We start from the raw sequence: 19866 nt of genomic DNA on the forward strand, positions 1-19866 counted from the left end.
TTGTTTTGAAATTGCAGTGCTTTAATTTGACAGTATACATTACAGTTCTAGTTTGTTTCTATAGTACATGTATATGTAAACTTTCAAAATTGATTAAATAGATGTACATAGAAAGTACTTGTGTTGTATTGGCCCCTCAAACAAGTGGTTGCCTAGCAAGATACGCCCACTTTCCTAATACATTGTCAGTATATCAAGGGCAGTCACCTATCTGTGTCAAATCATACCAAAAATCTAATTTGTGCAAGATATTGTTGATTTAAACAAACACACATTATTTAATAAAATTCTGACATAAACTGTCACCTCTATCGTGTTCACATGCCACCAAATTTTGATGCGTTTTTACTAAGTCAAGGGCAAGTACTCAAATTCTGTTGATCAAAAAATTGTGAAATTCAAACTTGACTAAGATCTCACCATTACAAATATTCACACCAAATTTCATTTAAATCGGATGAAAAATGTAGTCTCTATTGTGTTCACAAACAAATTTTGACAAGTTTTTTTCCTAAGTCAAGGGCAATAACTCAAAAACTGTTCATCAAAAGATCGTCAAGTTTAACGTTATCCAAGATCTCATTATATATTATCACGCCAAATTTCGTTTTAATCAGATGAAAACTGTAGTCTCTAATGTGTTCACAAACAAATTTTGACAAGTTTTATCCTAAGTCAAGGGCAATAACACAGACATAATAATGTGGGCGTATACCAACTAGACCAAGAACGTTAACTTTCCACAGCTCATGGACATTTTGTGTATCCTTTAAACATAAAAATAACACATTTTATTTGATGGATTTTAATTCATACTTACAAATATAATATAAATAAAAATTATTTCTTTTAATAAATATAATATTTCAAAAAATAAAAGACGTAATCAAACTAACTAAATAAATAGATATCACAGAATGTATTGGTTTCAACAATATAGCAGGTAACCCTCTTTAATACATGTTACTTTAGTAATGGTACAATGATTATCTGTATGTGGACAGTCAATGTAGCATTAAAGAAACATTACTGATGATATCATTCTTAAAATTGCGCTGACTGATTGTTGCCAGTCGACAGACTCACACTTGGTCATTTTTGTGGATGTCAGTAAGGTCGAGGTTCAAAATAACAAAATAAAAATCTGAATTGAAAACATTTTACTCTGAATGCCGATTGAGTATTATTTTGAATAAGTTAAAATAATAAATATGTGTATAGAGGAGATATTCCTGATCCTAGACAAATCATAAACAAGAGCAGTCCACTTTATTTATAGGTAGAATAAATAGCAATAGAAACTGTACAGATTAAACTTACATTGAGTTGGTAACTACTTCAACTACCTAAAAATAAAATGGACTGCTTGTCACCCATTTGAGCAAAAATATCTCTGCACGACTATATTAAACCATGATATGCATAGCACTTAATTGATGAACTGAAAACAGTTGGGTTAGTCATGTACATTCAAAGATAATTCAGAATATAAACTAGAGCATGCGGTGATCTATGTACACTATCACTCATTAGCTTAGCTGTTTCTGGGACATGGGTAAGATTGGTCAAACGGATAGCAAAGCTGTCCCTTACTACCCTAACAATGATATAAAAACAGATTAGAAACAATAAACAGAATATAGAATGTCTAAAGGCATATAAAAAATGTAAAAAAAAAACATATATGTACCCTTTTGATTGTAAATATCAATTAGAATATCAACATAAAGTAAAGGACAGAGTACAATACATTAATAACTTAAAGTACAGGACAGAGTAAAATACATTAATAACTTATTGTAAAGGACGGACTACAACAGAATTTTAAACTTATAATAAAGGACAGAGTACAATAAATTATTAACTTATAGTAAAGGTTGGAGAACAATACTTTATAAACTTATAGTGAAAGATGAAGTACAATACATGACAGAGTACAATATATTGTAAGTTAGTACAATGCATTATAAACTTATTGTAAAGGACGGACTACAACAGTATTTTAAACTTATAATAAAGGACAGAGTACAATAAATTATTAACTTATAGTAAAGGTTGGAGAACAATACTTTATAAACTTATAGTGAAAGATGAAGTACAATACATGACAGAGTACAATATATTGTAAGTTAGTACAATGCATTATAAACTTATTGTAAAGGACGGACTACAACAGTATTTTAAACTTATAATAAAGGACAGAGTACAATACATTATAAACTTATTGAAAAGGACAGACTACAATAGTATTTTAAACTTATAGTGAAGGACAGAGTACATTACATTATAAAAGACAGGCTACAATAGTATTTTAAAATTATAATAAAGGACAGAGTACAATACATTATAAACTTATCGTAAAGGTCAGAGTACAATACATAATTATCTTATAGCACATACAGAGCACAATATATTTATCACAGAAAATCATCAGGGCAATAATGTATAGTGAAGGACAGAGTACAATACATTATAAACTTATAGTGAAGAACAGAGTACAATAGTATTTTAGACTTATAATAAAGGACAGAGTACAATACATTATAAACTTATTGTAAAGGATGGACTACAATAGTATTTTAAACTTATAATAAAGGACACAGTACAATACATTATAAACTTATGGTAAAGGATGGACTACAATAGTATTTTAAACTTATAATAAAGGACAGAGTACAATACATTATAAACTTATCATGAAGGACAGAGAACAACACACTTATTGTCAAGGACAGAGTACAATACATAATTATCTTAAAGAAAAGGACGGAGTACCCTACACAGAAATTCATCAGGGGAATACTGTATAATTAGATAAAAAAAAATTATTTTTCTTTTTTCAGATATTTTCGTCGGGGTTTTTGATTAAAAATATTGTTATTAGAACGGGACTGTGGTTAAAAAAGAAAACAAACTTTTAATCTAGTTTTAATACAGCAAATATGAGCAATAGTGTTACGTATTTTTTCACTCATTAACACACAATAGGTCAATTATGCTATGATGTTTATGTTCAATATTATGTTATTTTAACTCCACCTTATTTTAATGAAGCACATCTCTATATTTGTGACTGATTGGAATTTTGTTTTACCAAGCTTACCTACTATCTAGTTACTACATTACTAACTATACATAAACAAATAAAAATAAACTATCTTAAAGGTATACTACCACTTAGATGACCTTAAAATTGAAATTTTCAAACTTCGCATAATTCCTTTAAAAATATCTCAAACTAGGAATTTTACTCACAATCACTATATATCAGAGTATGTTAAAATGACGAGTCATCATTTTTACATTCTAATGCAGATATTTCTGGACGTACATTAATTTGAAGGCTCAAGTATCAACGGTTAGCTGTGAACACTATTACTTTTTGGCTTATCTAAAAAATTCCTGTTTCTGAGACTAAAGTATGATTGGTCAAGAAAATGGCACATCTTTCCCTTTAATTCAATGTCCATTCTAAGAAGAAGTATTCCTTTAAATTACACCAATATTCAACAATCTTTTTTTGTGCAACCAATATTTTATTGTAGGACACAAGCTTTGCTCTTTTTATTGCCTGATTTTTCTTTCTGTTGATCAGCTTTTGGTTCCTGACTTATCTTTTTATTCACAGAATCTTTCCTTGGCGTTTCTGTGCTTTTTGGTGTATCCTCGGTTTTAACATCTGGGTTGTCAGCGTTAGTATTTTCATCTTTATTTGAAAAATTTTGTTCAGGGACAACCAAAGAGAACTCTCTTTGTAGATTTTCACTTATCTCCCTCACTGAAAAATGAAACAAAATGAGTTTTACATTTTCTTTTCTGATTCTGGATGGTCCAATGAAGATGGGATATTATATGAAAATGTACAATGAGTGAATTCAGTTAGGACAGGCTTTTCCATTTTACATTACGAAAGAAGGAAAGAAACAACCATATTTTACAAGGGTAACAACTTAGGGTCACAGTTAAGGGTCCTTTCTACCAGCTGGTTCTTTGCCAAATCTCTTGGCATTGATCTTTCCCGGATTATCCGTACCCATTTACAGCTGAGTCAAAAAATGAAATGAATCATCCTAATCTTCTGCACCTAATTGGGCTAAAGAAGATGGCAACACCATGCAGTGTGTAATGAGGGAATTTTGCCATGACAGCGACATTAGCTGACTCTTTTCAATTTCCAACTGTCAAGGAATCTTTAACGTGCACAGCCTGTAGCACACGAGGCCTTGATTTATTTGCCTATCCAAACGATATGTTGGGATTGACCCTAGACCTTCAGGTTAGCGAGCAAGCGTCTAACTCACTGAGCGACCAGGGCTCCTTTCAGTTATCAAGAGATCCATACCTTTTTATGATGCATAATTGATCATATTTAATAATGATATACTTCTGAGTTGCACAATGAGATAATGAATCCCAAGTGAACTTTTTTATCAAGGGTCATTATGTTGCCTGACTCCATTCACTTCAAAAATCCATATGCACTTTATGTAGCTAAGCAACAGAACTTACTATCTGGTAGATCTATCTTTTGAACTGTTTTTTTCTCTGATTTTTTCTTTTTATAAAGATTAGATTGTTCCATGACTTCTTTGAGCAAAATATCTTCTTGGTAGAGGTTTTTAAAGGAACTGGTATTCCCCCCTGTTCTATTGGTTAATTTGGTTATTCTTGGCATTTTCTGGTGTTTATCACATAACCAATAAACTTTACCACTTGGTAAATGACACCTATTCAATATAGTACATGAAATGACAATGCTAATGAAGGCACACAATGGCTTAGAAAAAAGCAAGTAAGAAAGAAACAACCAAAGATAACATCACAGGTTATGGAGGACCCTAATACAAAATTATCCATCTTTTTGTTTGGCGGATCTGATTTAAATAAATAGGTTTAAAAAACCTGCACTTTTAGAGGTGCGGAAAAATTCCCAGAGAACATGGCCTAGATTTTCTGTCTCTACACCAGCCCACAACTTTAAAAATAGCTATCTGAGACTGGAATAGAGGCAGATGTTTCTGTCAAAGACCAACTGAGATTAGAACCCATGACCACCATCTGTTTGACGTAACCAAATTGTTAGAAGACATCTTTATTCAATTGCAAATTGCAAATAATTTAATTTTAAAAAGTTTATCTCATGCTGTTGATGTATATTTCAGATATCAATTCTATTACTAATGGACTGGAAAAATGAAAGTAGACCTACCTGACAAGTTGTTCCTGAAAGTCTGTAGATTCTGTAGAATCATCTTCTACTAGTATAGATCTAAGTGTTTGAAAACCCTGTAAGAATTCTGTATGTTCCATGGATTCCTAAAGAAGTTATATAATATAATGATATAATTTAAAATGAGATCATTTGTCATGTTCAGTCTAAATAATTTCAATATCAAATGGGGTCTTGGTTTGTTTGATTCATACTTGTTGTTAATCGGCTCATCTTTAAAGACTTCAAAAACTCCCTACATCTCCAATGAAGATTCCTCACTTTTCTGCATATTGTCTTATAACATTTGATAAAATTTCAACATGTTCACTCATATGCAACAGTGATTTTTGTGTTGTATATCTAGTGACTTAGTATTTGACTTTTAACAATATGAAATGTTTACTGCCTTTAGACAACACGATAGTGACTTAAGGCAACATGACATCAACACTTTAGGCAAAATGATATCTAGTCACTTTAGACAACTAGTGACTTGACAATGTGACATCTAGTGACATTAGACAACATGGCATCTAGTGATTTTGGACAACATGACATCTAGTGACATTAGACAACATGGCATGTAGTGACTTTAGGCAACATGACATCTAGTGATTATAGAGAACATGGCATCTGGTGACTTTAGACAATATGATATCTTGTGACTTTAGACAACATGATAGCTAGTGACAATAGACAACATGATAACTAGTGACTTTAGGCAACATGACATCTAGTGATTATAGAGAACATGGCATCTCATGACTTTAGACAATATGAAATCTTGTGACTTTAGACAACATGATAGCTAGTGACAATAGACAACATGATAACTAGTGACTTTAGACAACATGATAGCTAGTGACTTTAGACAACATGATATCTAGTGACTTTAGACAACATGACATCTAGTGACCAATGGCTTACCTGTTCAATCCAATTGATAAAATCCTGTCCACTGTTACTGACAAAACAGTTTAAATTTACATGACTTTGTCTGGCTAGAGCATACAGTCTGGCTAAATATGGTGACATTTTCTTTAGCTGTTCCTTATTACTATCACTTCTTTTAAAGGATAAAGACTTCTGACATAAATGCCAACCCTAAACATAAATTAATCAAAAATAATAAGCAAACTTAAAGTTAGAATTTTTTTTATTTCAAGTTTACTCCTTATAGACCCTTTCCAATTTTATCCCTTTCCAACTTTGAGTATAATTTAAAGAGTTATTGGAAGACATCAGTGGGTTCATCTATCAGTATCATTGCTTGTCATTCTGCTCTTAATGACTGGTGTGCACTTATGCAAAATGCTAGTGAAGATATAACTATTTATTCTTACCTCTTCATATTCACACAGCATCTTAATACACAACCCTTCTTCATCCCAAATATCATCAATATCACTTTCACCTGTTATCACCTACAGAATAAATAAATATCATCAATATAGCTTTCACTGTTATCACCTACAGAATAAATATAGATCTTCAATATCACTTTCACCTGTTATCATCAAAATCACTTCCACTGTTATCACCTACAGAATAAATATAGATCTTCAATATCACTTTCACCTGTTATCACCTACAGAATAAATATAGATCTTCAATATCACTTTCACTGTTATCACCTACAGAATAAATATAGATCTTCAATATCACTTTCACTGTTATCACCTACAGAATAAATAAATATCATCAATATAGCTTTCACTGATATCACCTACAGAATAAAAAAATATCATCAATATCACTTTCACCTGTTATCACCTACAGAATAAATAAATATCATCAATATAGCTTTCACTGTTATCACCTACAGAATAAAAAAATATTATCAATATCACTTTCACCTGTTATCACCTACAGAATAAATATAGATCTTCAATATCACTTTCACCTGTTATCATCAATATCACTTTCACCTGTTATCATCAATATCACTTTCACATGTTATCACCTACAGAATAAATATAGATCATCAATATCATTTTCTTCTGTTATCACCTACAGAATAAACAAAAATCATCAATATCACTTTCACCTGTTATCACCTACAGAATAAATATAGATCATCAATATCACTTTCACCTGTTATCACAATTTGACAATTTGGTATTTCTGAATACAATCTTAATTCCTATACCAGTATTAATCATTGACACCGGATTATTGGCCAGTCTGAAAATCTGTTATGCACTTAAATTGTATTGTAGAATTTGTTTTTGCCTGAAGTCTGAATTCATAGCTTTAAACTTAGATCCCTAATGAATCATAAACTTCTTTACCTGAATTATATCTTTAGATTTTGAAGCAGTTTTTGGTCTGGAGCCTAATTTACTCATCTTACTGAATGAGCTTTCAACAGTATTCCTTGACTTGTTTGAATTTTTCTCTGAAATGGAAGTAAAAACTGTCTTTGTTTTGATGCCTGCTTATAATAATAATAATAATAATAACAATAACAATAATAATAACAATAATAATAATAACAACAATAACAATAATAATAATAACAACAATAATAATAATAACAACAATAATAATAATAATAATAATAATAATAATAATAAAAATAAAAATAATAATAATAATAATAATAATATCTGTATTACAAAAGGGTAAAACAAATTAGGCCATACAATATGAGCATCCAGATAAGATCCTGAGTACCCACTGATAGGCCTGTCTTTCATTCTGCCCTCATTGACAATACAAACAAAACACACATTTTAACAATAAACAATTACATGAATAACAACAATCAAAGGTCATAAAGACATCTAATAAAAGATAAAAAGTAACCATTAACTTTGGCCTCCTTGATACTTTAATAATGGGCCAAATATTGACTTTTTTAAAACTGGACTGTAGAGTCTACATTTTTGCAGGAAATACATGTTGTATCCAGTCTTTTTGCTAAGGAGTTATGTCCCTTTGATTTAGACTTTGACTGTGCATCACATGGTTACCGTGTTGAACTCTTAGAAGAGACGCTGATGACTACAAGATGTCTATTTATGCTACCTATAATGGCTGACCATTGAAATGCCATCTAACTCAGGCTGATGGCAGAACTGTTTCCTTTGTTATTTTGTGAATTGTAGGTACTAACAAAAATGGTCAAATTCCAAATTACATGTTATTATGTATTACGTAATATGTCGTACAGTCAAAATCAGATTGAACACGATTAATAAAAGAAATTCTTAAGATCATGAATGAAGAAAATGATTACTAACAAAGAAAAATACAAGCAAAACTTAAACATACATTTAAATCAGATTGTATCTATAATTGACTTTCGAGCCATCAGAAAGGTAAAAAAAAAAATTAGAAACTTGAAATGTGAACTCTCTTAAAGAGATAATGAGAAAAAATATCCAATTACAAAAGCAGAACAAAAGGTAAAATAAACTTACGTTGTTTTTCTAGATCGATCAGTATAAGTCTGGGCATGGGTGTTTGATCTAGTCTACTCATAAAGGATATAATATGTCTCATAAACTTTCTCTGCATTAACTCTCTTTCTTCCTATATACATAAAATACAAACAGTCATTAAGATAAACTAATGCTCAGTTCACACCAACGGCGCTTTGATCGCGCTGTAAAGCGGCATACAAAGCGGTTCCAAAGCGTGACAAAGCTTGACTAAAGCGCCAGGGTCGTAATAGATCGTTGGAAAGCTTTGAGCAAAGCTGGATTACCGGCAAGAGCGCCAACAAATTTTAAACTGTTTAAAAATTTTGGGCGCTCTGTCACGAATTGATTAAAGCGCCGAGAACGTATCAAAGCTTAACAAAGTGTAACAAAGTTCAGCAAAGCTTGACTCAAAGCGTAGGAAAGCTTAGCAGAGCTTTATTCTTCACAGTCTGTCACCACTTGATCAAAAGCGGCATGAAATCGGCCATTTCGAAATTTTCCAATGTGTAACAGAGCTTAACAATTCACAACAGAGCTTGATAATCGTATCAGAGCTTGATTTAAAGCGTCATAACCGCATCAAAGCTTAATAAAGCTTATCAAAGCGTGATTTAAGGCGTAACAAGGCCTGATCAAATCGGGAAATAATTCGTCCCCAAAGCGTAACCAATTCGTATCAGAGCGTAACATTACTTAGGAGATCGTGATATTTTTGGAAAAGTAAACAAAAAATGATGGCGCTTTGCTCGCCGATTTAAAGCGCAGCATTCGCCGTTGGTGTGAACTAGGCATAACTGGATTCAAACAAGCCTTCTGGAATGTGTATTGATATTTCTACTGGCACCATTCTGACTGCTGTATCTGTGGTTCCAGCGATTCCTGAGAAATATGATTCCACTTCAATGGTATTTGTATTAGTGATGTCATAATCTCTTCAAAATTTTCTGGAACTACTGGCACCAAATGTGCAATTAGAAACTATAAGTTCCCTAAAATGATAACTCTTTGGAATCCATTGGACTAAATAGCACTTTATAAGTTGTAAATAATGAATTTGAAATTAGATTTTTTAACACATTCAGGGCAATAAATTTTCCAATCTTTAAATAGTTGCAAAATTTTTCTGCCATCTTATGTGTATCAATGACACAAAAAGCTTCTCTTTCAATCATAAGAATTTCCGCAAGATTTAAAAAAAATCACTCTTATCTCTAAATCCAATTAAATCAGATATAATATTTGAATCCAAAATCATTTAGGCTCACAATTAGTAAAAGACATAAAACTCTCATTTTATTCCAAAAATCCAGCATTGATACTCAATTTAAAAAAAATACCAAGAATATGGCAATGAAAATCTTAAAGGGACAGATGCCCCATTGTTTTTACTAATTGTACCTTAGTTTCAGAAACAGGAATTTTTAGCTAAGCCAAGTAGTAATAACGTTCACAGCTCACCGTCAAAATTTGAGCCTTCAAATTCATGTGTGTCGAGAATTATCCCCGTTTGAAAGACGAGTCATTTTTTCTTGAGACACTGCCATATATAGAAAAGATATCTATAGAAATAGGAAAAGAAATTCCTAGTTTGAGATATTTTTGAAGCACATATCTAGTACTATTTTTTACATATTACATAAATCAAGCCCCGAAAAGGCGCATCTGTCCCTTTAAAGTACTGATACTGTACCTGATATGAAATATTAGTTGACTGTTTCACAGCCTTCTGCTGAATTTCTGTGACATTTTTCTTAACATTCTGAGCTTCTTGTTTTAATTTTTCAGCAGCAGAAGGCATCCTCTCTTTAACAAATGTCACTAATGTTTCTAGGGCTGAATCGTTCTGTTGTTGTAAATATACTTCAGAAGATTTGGATCTTTGCTGTAGAATACCAATCTATTCCAATAAAGAATAAAATAAGTAAAGTTAAGAAACTAATGCAAAGCTGGAAGCAGTGGCATTTCTGCAAAGCAAATGAAATGAATGGAGTTTTACATCCTACTTTTCTGCGCCATTTGGGCTAATGAAGACGGACTACGCCATTGTCCCATCTGAACGACTTATCCATGTCAGTCCCTCTTACCTGTATCACTGACGGGGAAAGCAGGTTGAAAAATGCTATGGTATTATCTTCACCTATGCTGAGATAGAACCCTTGACCTTCAGGTTAGCAAGCAAGCGTTCAACTCACTGAGTCACCGTGGCTCCGAAAAGCTTTAGATGGAGGGGTGGAGTGTGAGTCACATAATTGTCAAAGGATTCCTGTCAGTGAATTCCTCCATACATGCATACTTTTTTACAGTGTAGAACCAGATCTTGGCTACCCACCCACCAAAGCGCAACTATGTCGCACTTACAGTTTCAGAAAGTCCTTCAAAACCCCAAAAAAGGCAAAAAATCAGCAAAATTTCATCGTTTTGATCAGCGAAATAAATTTCCATGTGTATCCATAATTATTCACATTTGAAAGTTAAAAATTCAACTTTTTATTCAAATTTACATTTTAGTGAGACTATACCATATATAGAAAACACATATATAGAAATAGACAGTGAAATTTCTAGTTTGAGGTATATTTGAAGGTATTATGCGATTTTTGTGTGTTTTAGTACTTCTTAAGCACAATAAAGATCCAAATCAATCCACAAAAAATGCAGACTATTCCCCTTTAACACAGGGATAACTGTTAAGATTGTGCCAATACCTCTGAACGTTTCCACTCTTTACCAGTACCAACTACAACTATAACTAATGGTAACTTTAATGTTAAAACAGCAAACCTTAATTCCATCATACAATTCACTGAATTTATATACTGAAATTTATAACAATATGTAATCTTTAAAAATGAAATGAAATTGAGTTTTATATCCTACTGAGGTTCAAATCCTGGTCCACAAGTGAAATTTTGGTAACCCTGAATAAATCATCTTCCCTTGTTACTCAAAGCGACCCAGCTGTGAATTCGTAGGTGTTAATCTAGGAAAGATAAATGTCAACCAGCTGTGTAAGAAATGATCCTTGTGAAGTACTTTATTATTTTATTACTCTCCTGGTTGGGAGTATCACTATGGTTACCATTATATAAATACACAGCGCAGTCGTTAGGGAAGGGTCCACGGGGGCTGGGTCCCAGCAGGTGAAAATTAAGCCCCAGCAAAACCTTCTTCAGTTCAGCAGAGATGTGTTAATTTGCAGAGCCTCATCAGAAACGAGTTCTACTACTTTTTCAAATTTTCAGTGGCAGGGGGAAGAGTCACCCAGATCATAGCTTGTGGGAGTATCTCTATGGTTACCATTATATAAAAACAGCCCTGTCGTTAGGCAAGTATCAGTCGGGGCTGGGGTAAGCAGGTGAAAATTAAGCCTAAGAACAAAATCCAAGCCCAAGCACCAATTCACTCTTGGTGACAGGGCTGTAAATACAGGATCCTTGAGAACGTAAGTAGTTTATTTTTTTCTTACTCCTGATTGAGAGTATCACTATGGTTACCATTACATAAATACACAGCCCTGTTGTTAGGAAGGTATCAGTCGGGGCTGGGGTAAGCAGGTGAAAATTAAGCCTAAGAACAAAATCCAAGCCCAAGCACCAATTCACTCTTGGTGACAGGGCTGTAAATACAGGATCCTTGTGAACCTAAGTAGTTTATTTTTTACTTACTCCTGATTGGGAGTATCACTATGGTTACCGTTATATAAATACACAGCCCTGTTGTTAGGGAAGTATCAGTCGGGCAGAGGCAAGCAGGTGAAAATTAAGCCTAATAACAAATCCAAGCCCAAGCACCAATTCACTCTTGGTGACAGGGCTGTAAATTCTACAAGGCATATAAAAGAATACCATACCTCATCTGATACACAGGCTACAACCACTTTACTGTGTCCTAATCCTTTACATATATTATCATATAAGCCTTTATTCTACAAAATAATATAGCATTTCTTTCATAAAATCAGGAACAAACTAAGAAGCTATAGCATTGATTTCATATATCCCAATTAGGAGATCTGGGCATATGAAAATGACTTAAAAAAAACTGTAATCTTGGGATTTTGAAGATCTCAAAATGAATCTAAATGAAATTGAGTTGAGGTTTAAATTTTGTGCATGTGATGAGAAATGAGGTCTAGACAGTAGCATTAAAGGGACAGATAGTCCATTTTTTTTTTACCAATCATACTTTAGTCTCAGAAACAGGAATTTTTTAGCAGAGCCAATCAGTAAATAGTGTTGGGATTTTGAAGATATCAAAATGAATCTAAATGAAATTGAGTTGAAGTTTAAATTTTGTGCATGTGATGAGAAATTAGGTCTAGACAGTAGCATTAAAGGGACAAGTAGTCCATTTTTTTTACCAATCATACTTCAGTCTCAGAAACTGGAATATTTTAGCTGAGCTAATCAGTAATAGTGTTCGCATCTCACCGAGCCTCCAAATCCATGTGTATACAGAATTATCTGAGTTTGAAAGTTAAAATGATGACTCAACAATTTAAGATACTCTGTGATATATAGAAAAGACATATAGAAATACTGAGTAAAATTTCTAGTTTGAAGTATTTTTTAAGGAATTATATGACTTTTGTACATTTCTAGTACAAGACTGAAGACTATTTACATATAATCAAGACTAAAATCAACACCCCAAAATGGCACACCTGTCCATTTAAATTGCTTTTTTCAAAGTTCCATCTGGGATATTTTTAACTTAAACTCAATAACTAAAAATACATTATTTTTCAAACACCAACCAAAAACATAGCGATTTTAAAATGTTTTTGTGTAGTTTTAAAATTTGATGGCGAGATAATTTATAAGTTAAAACTTTCAGATGTAATGGATACATTCCTCCAGATTTTGGTCTACAGATTGCATCAATTTGAGCATCTAACTTTCCCAACATACATAAGATAACTGAAAAATACACTTACAACAGTCGTCTGTTCACAATCTAACCAGACATTAATACCATTGTCACTTAAATATTCTTTGATTTTTCTCGGATCATAATGTCCCAAACTACCAGCAGTACTTTTAGTTCCTTTTGCTACAGCATCATGTGAATTAGACCAACAGTAACTTAGGAAACATTCTGGGTAGTCCACCAGTTCCTGCAAATAAATCTTATAATCAAATCGATATATGAAAAAAGGTCAAAACTTTCATTCAAAATCCATAATCTGGCACAAGCATCATCAAGATGTTGAAAAGGCATTGATTGCTGTGTCCAAAACTCAAAAGGATGCAAGGATGTTCTTCTTCTATGGTGGCGATATCAGCCACAATACAATTCAAAGATTATAAATGAGACTAACATAGCCAGAGTATTATTACAATATTACCACTCAATATCTTGGTGTCTACGTTATGCCAATCTTATTGAAATTATATTACAATTGCGTATCTTTTTTATATACGCCCACATCTCTCTATGTGGATGTATATTGTCGGCACCCCTGTCCGTCCGCCCGTCAAAATTTGCTTGTAAACGCTCTAAAAACTAGATTTTTTGATGGAATCAAATGAAATTCGGTATGTGTATACATATTCATAAAACGAAGATCAAGTTCGAATTTGAGCTATTCTCGACCGTTAGAAGCAGAGTAATTGCCCTTGCCCCAAAATCTTGAATATGCTATAACTCTCTTAGTTTTCAACCGATTTTGATGAAACTTAAAATGGATGTTTCGTTTTTACCATCCGCATGCCATGGTGGGCGTATATGGCTGTGGTCCACTATCTTTGTTTTATGATATTAAAATTCTATATTTACTTACTGTTTTTTCTAGTCCTTTTAGTTTATCTTTAACAGCAATTATCAATTCTTTTATTTTCTCATTATATCGTGCTCCAGATTTAAACATTATCATTTGCTATAAAAATATATAAGTTGTAATATAAAGGTTACAAATATAAGTGTTGGAATGATATAATAAGCTTGTTTACAATGAATAAATAAAAGTTTAATGACCATCATGTTTCCTCATTATTCCAGTCAATCTAGCTGTGAATGGGAAGGCTACACTAATCTGTGAAAGATGCATGTAAGCCAAGGACCAGCTGGTAGAAAGAATACTAATTGTGAACCTAAATTGTTATCCTGAGAAAAAAATGATCATATATTTTTTTTTTTTAAACAATATTTATTCAAGAATTACAAATATTACAATATACATATAGATAACATATGGTTTTGGAAACAAGCTTTAAAGCTTATATAAATCCATTACCATGATCATATATCTACTAAAGGTGGTTGCCATAATGGATCAATTGAACATTTACAGTCTAATATTATGCAAGTAAAATGATGATGTGTAGATGAATTATGCTAAGCACTGTACAAAGAGAGAATTCTAGTCACACATGAGAATCTGCCTTTTCCTTTGCAATTTCCTAATAATTATCATTAATGATTCTCTGATTGATGATACATAAACATAAACTTTTTCTGAATATCAAAGATGAGTTCCCTTGTCTTCATTTATGAAAATGAAAATGCTAATATTTTATGAAAAGAAAGTAGAGGTGTTCTAATGACTTGGAAAAATACCAGTTTGTCTCACTTGTCCATAATTAATTCATAATTAGCTAAATTAGAAGAGAATTACCAGCAGAATTCCAGGAGTGACTGATCCAGAAAAGTCAAAAAGTCCTTTTTTTGTTTATCCAGACTGTACATACATGGACATTTATGATTGGTTAAAACTCTTAATTATATCCTATTAGAACATATTTAATATAATGATATGATTAAGGATACATGATAATTCATTAGAAACACCAATTAATCAAATAGTTTTCATAATTTGACACTAAAAAATAAGGAAACCCATCTTTAATGGCTTACCTCCTGTTTACCAATTCTCATACCCAGATCAGTCTGTTGCCATGAGAATCTGTTACCAATTGGTGCTATGATATATTGTTTAGTTAAACCATCTATAGCATACAGTAATAAATCTCTACATCTCTCATCTTTTTCAAAATTATCAGAAACTAGAGCCAGTACAACCTGGTAAATAATACAAAACATAAACTGTACAAAGGTCTGTTACTTGTCATTCTTATGATAGGGGCATGTACTATGTTTTCTTCAGATCATGTCATTCAAAATCACCAATAAATTTTCATGCCTGATCACAAAAAGGAACATGTAGCAAATTTTTTGAGATTATACGCCCCTCGACAGAATTTTATTTTAACAACATTTCCAATCAGTTTAAAAAATATAGATCTCGAAAAAAAATATGCCGGACATTTGCAGACTAGCCAATTGGCCAGGTAAACAATCTGCTGAATCTAATTTCTTTTCTTGCTGGCGATTTGTACTAGCATATGAAATAGTTATTGACTTGATCAGCACACAAGCGAATTGGTTCAGCTTTTTTACAATTCACTGCAATAGGGAAAAATATATATAAAAATATGCAAATAAAATCTGTATTTGTTAGCGTACAATCTGATCAAATCGCTACATTCTGTGATACAAGAAAGATGGCTATTGGGTCAAGGTATAAGACCCAGTAGATAATAGCTTGACATTATGAAGATGAACATGTTCCTTTAATATTGTACCAAAAACCATTTACTGGACAAATCACAATGAACCTTATGTTACTAACCTTACAGTTCTTTAAGGCCAGTGTTAGTTCATTTACACCAACTGTGTTCATATCAGCATTAAACCAGCTGCAAATAATTACAAATATTCAATAATAATCACATTTTCCATGTCAGCTTCTTCTAACTGAATTTGAACAAACTTATAGCACAAATAGATGACATCATATGCTTGGTAACTATAGCAACGAATGGTGGTTGTGGGTTAGCAGGTGAGTTATGTGTTTATGAATAATCTGAGAAAGGCCAGAGGCGTTTTTGTGGGACGATTCGATTAGGTAGTACGATTTGGTGCAATATGGTTTAGATTAGCAGTGGTCCACAAATGCGAAATTCAAATCGCTATCGCTATTTTGATTACATTAGCAACTTAGGAAAAGCCTAATCGAATCGCCTAACCACCTCCTGGGACGGTTAAGACGAATAGCCAAATCAGTTTAGGTAAACTGGCTCACAAATGTACCGATTAGCCTAATTGTCCTGGCTCACAAACGCACAAAAAAGCTATTCTACCTAATCGAATCGGCCCACAAAAACGTCTCAGGTTTAGCCAAGGACTAGCAGGTAAAAAGGATTCTTATGATCCTTAGTTGTTATCTTTGTAAAAAATAACTTTTTTTTTTCTTGAAAAGTCAAAACTTTTGCCAAAATTGATCTTACCAACTGTAGCCAGCATTTTCCAAGTCATTATTAATACGAGTAGGATCAATATCATCTCCTGATTTCCCACGACTGGGCATATCTTTAGCACTGTATAGTATTGTTACATCCTTAGACATTTCTGTGTTTAATTCCTGCATCATTATAATACTTCTTTGCAGATGAGCATCAAAATCTGTGGTCCCATCTGATGGCAAAATTTCTGAAAGTGAACGTTTACAGTTCCGAGAAAAATGACTTATCTAACACTTCCTGTTAGAGCAATGATGATTGATGATATTTGCATGGTGACAGCTAGCAAACAAATCGTGTTCATGGGTTCTTATCTTGGTTGGCACGAAGCCTGGTGATCATGAATAAGTCATCTTTCCTCATCGTTCCATTCAACCCAGCTGTAAAATCCTTCTCTTGAAACGATCATTGCGATAGGATGTCCTAGGGTCCTAACTACTAACATTGTTTCAGGGATATCCTAGTGCTTAGATCACTTCAAGAATACCTAGCCTGGAAGGATCAATACCAAGATTTTGGACCAAGGAGAAGTTGGTTTTTACTTTCTACACTCAAGGTTCATCCACTGGTTAAAAAAACATTCTGATTTTCTTTGCAAGATGGATTTTTAATCTAGCTTACCTTCTAGTTGAGCCATTGATATAGTGTGGAAATATTTTCGACATTGTAGAAATGGTGCTTTATGATCTCTTGCTTTACCAACTAAATCAGATTCAAACAGACAAGGATCTAGTGTTCCCTACAAACACAAATATTTGACAATGAATATTCTCAAAATGGGAATATTTTCGCTAAGCCAATCAGTAATAGTATTGACAGCTCACCATCGTAATTTGAGCCTTCAATTCCATTTGTGTCCAGAATTATCCACATTTGAAAGTTTAAATGACTTGTCAATTTAAGATACTCTGTGATATATAAAAAAAGACATATATAGAAATGAGTGAAATTCCTAGTTTGAAGTATTTTTAAAGGAATTATGCGATTTTCATACATTTCTAGTACTTCTGAAGACTATTAACATATATTCAAAACTAAAATCAACCCCTCCAAAATGCTGCATCTGCCCCTTTAACAAGGGTATTAATAGACACATAGTAGACACAAGAATTATATACAGAGGACAGTTCACATAAAGAGATGATGGTTTACAGATGGAGAAAGTAGTTAGTAGCAATGCCAGTGGGTATACAGGGGGGACTTTTGTTTATGGGAGGATATTACTGTAAATCAACAGAAATATTATACCCCAAACGAGAAAAGTTTCTGATATTGACAGACTTAAATTTTTTACTAAGAACTTTTTCCATCCTACTTCTTAGCTTTCAGTTAGTGTGATTGCCGAAATTTTCTATTTTTACTTATTATTATGCTATGAAGTTGATAGATATTTTTCTTGTATACTTTTCTTGAAATATATTTTCATTGTATATTTTCACGAATAACCACACTGAATTGATAATGAGGTGATGTATGCCTTAAGAGTCCTGCCAAGTCAAAATGTTGAAAACAAAAGTCAACTTGGGAACTAAATCTAAACCAATTTAATCAATGATAAATGCATTGTAATATATATTATCAAATATAACAATAATTACTTTGTAAATGGATGTTTACTTTATCTAGAACCATTGATTCTAATAAAACAATGGAAGCAACTAAATACCGCCATGTAATCATGCTAATGGTTTTAAAATCTTTGTTTGTGGAACTCTTCAATAGTAATGGAAGTATTAAATCATGACATTATCATTTAAAACTTCCTGAAAGAATTTTAACATCAGCAAGTGATGAAAACCTAAGCTTTCTGAGTGATTTACTTGAATTGCAGGAGCACTGTTTTGGATTTCTATTCTGTCACAGATAGCTGAAATTGGCTCTCATAGATTGAATATTGATTTAAAGATGGGTTCCCTTATTTTCATTTATGAAGATAATACTTATATGAATAGAAAATAGAGGTGTTCTAATAACTTGGAAATATACCAGTTTGTCTCACATGTCCATAATTAATTCTAAATTAGAAGAGAATTACCAGCAGAATTCCAATGAGTGACCAAACAAGAAAGGTCAAAAAGTCTTTTCTTTTTTTTTTCATCCAGACTGTACATACATGGACATTTATGATTGGTTAAAACTCTTATTTATATACAATAAGAACATAATGATATGATTAAGAATACATGATAATTCATCAGAAACACCAATTAATCAAAAAGTTTGCTTAATTTGACACTAAAAAATGTAAGGAAACCAATCTTTAAGTACCAAAATGGGGTCATCAGTGACAAAAATAATCAGCCAGGTCAGGGGGGTATTAAGGGAATGGGCCTCAGGTCTGTGGAAGATCTTATTTTGTAGTGAAAATTAAGCCCTGTCAATGCTCAAAATTCATCTCATGCCTCTGAAACCTGTTGGAAGCTGGGGACTGCCTGGCTTCAGAAACACACCTCTCATTTTAGGCTTTCCCTCTGGTATTTTCTAGATACACTCCTGAATGTTGAAGATGGTTGTGTATTTGTAATATATGCAGTCTTATTCAAGTGAAGATTTGAAATCTATGAAATCATGATGCTAATTGACTTGTGTTAATGTACATGAGTAAACAAACATTATATAGCTATTATAAATGGAACAATAACAACTGGTATAATGGAAGCTAGGTATTAGAGGGTGAAAGCCAACTGACTCTCGGAAGCACAGGCACAGGCATCAGAATTTTTCTTACATTGAGGAGGATTTGAACCCATGGCACCTAATAGTCTAGCAGACGACAATCTAACTCACTACAGACTGAGCTATTCCACTGCCACAAGGGTTAGGCTGGGAGGAGTGAGGGGGTTTTATAGGATTTCAAACAAACCCCTTAACCCAATGAGGTCATGTAATTCCACTAAAATTAATCTGTAATATTGGGCATTTTGAA

The 19866-nt window shown here is 32.7% G+C and overlaps 1 protein-coding gene across 1 annotated transcript; it reads right to left on the reverse strand.

Annotated features, from left to right (window-relative positions):
- Positions 1 to 4483: 4483 nt before the first annotated feature.
- LOTGIDRAFT_173949 (hypothetical protein) lies at positions 4484 to 17791 on the reverse strand (the record flags this gene model as incomplete). Its single annotated transcript, XM_009051981.1, has 18 exons — positions 4484 to 4727; positions 5210 to 5316; positions 6140 to 6316; positions 6556 to 6636; positions 6897 to 6938; positions 6990 to 7031; positions 7504 to 7610; positions 8638 to 8749; positions 10331 to 10522; positions 11346 to 11456; positions 12491 to 12565; positions 13577 to 13756; positions 14423 to 14518; positions 15496 to 15660; positions 16271 to 16337; positions 16929 to 17130; positions 17562 to 17679; positions 17765 to 17791. 18 exons carry the CDS (start codon positions 17789 to 17791, stop codon positions 4484 to 4486), a joined length of 2145 nt encoding a protein of 714 aa, XP_009050229.1.
- Positions 17792 to 19866: the final 2075 nt, after the last annotated feature.

Source organism: Lottia gigantea (genome assembly GCF_000327385.1).
Source record: "Lottia gigantea unplaced genomic scaffold LOTGIsca_177, whole genome shotgun sequence".
NCBI classification, from domain to species: domain Eukaryota; kingdom Metazoa; phylum Mollusca; class Gastropoda; family Lottiidae; genus Lottia; species Lottia gigantea.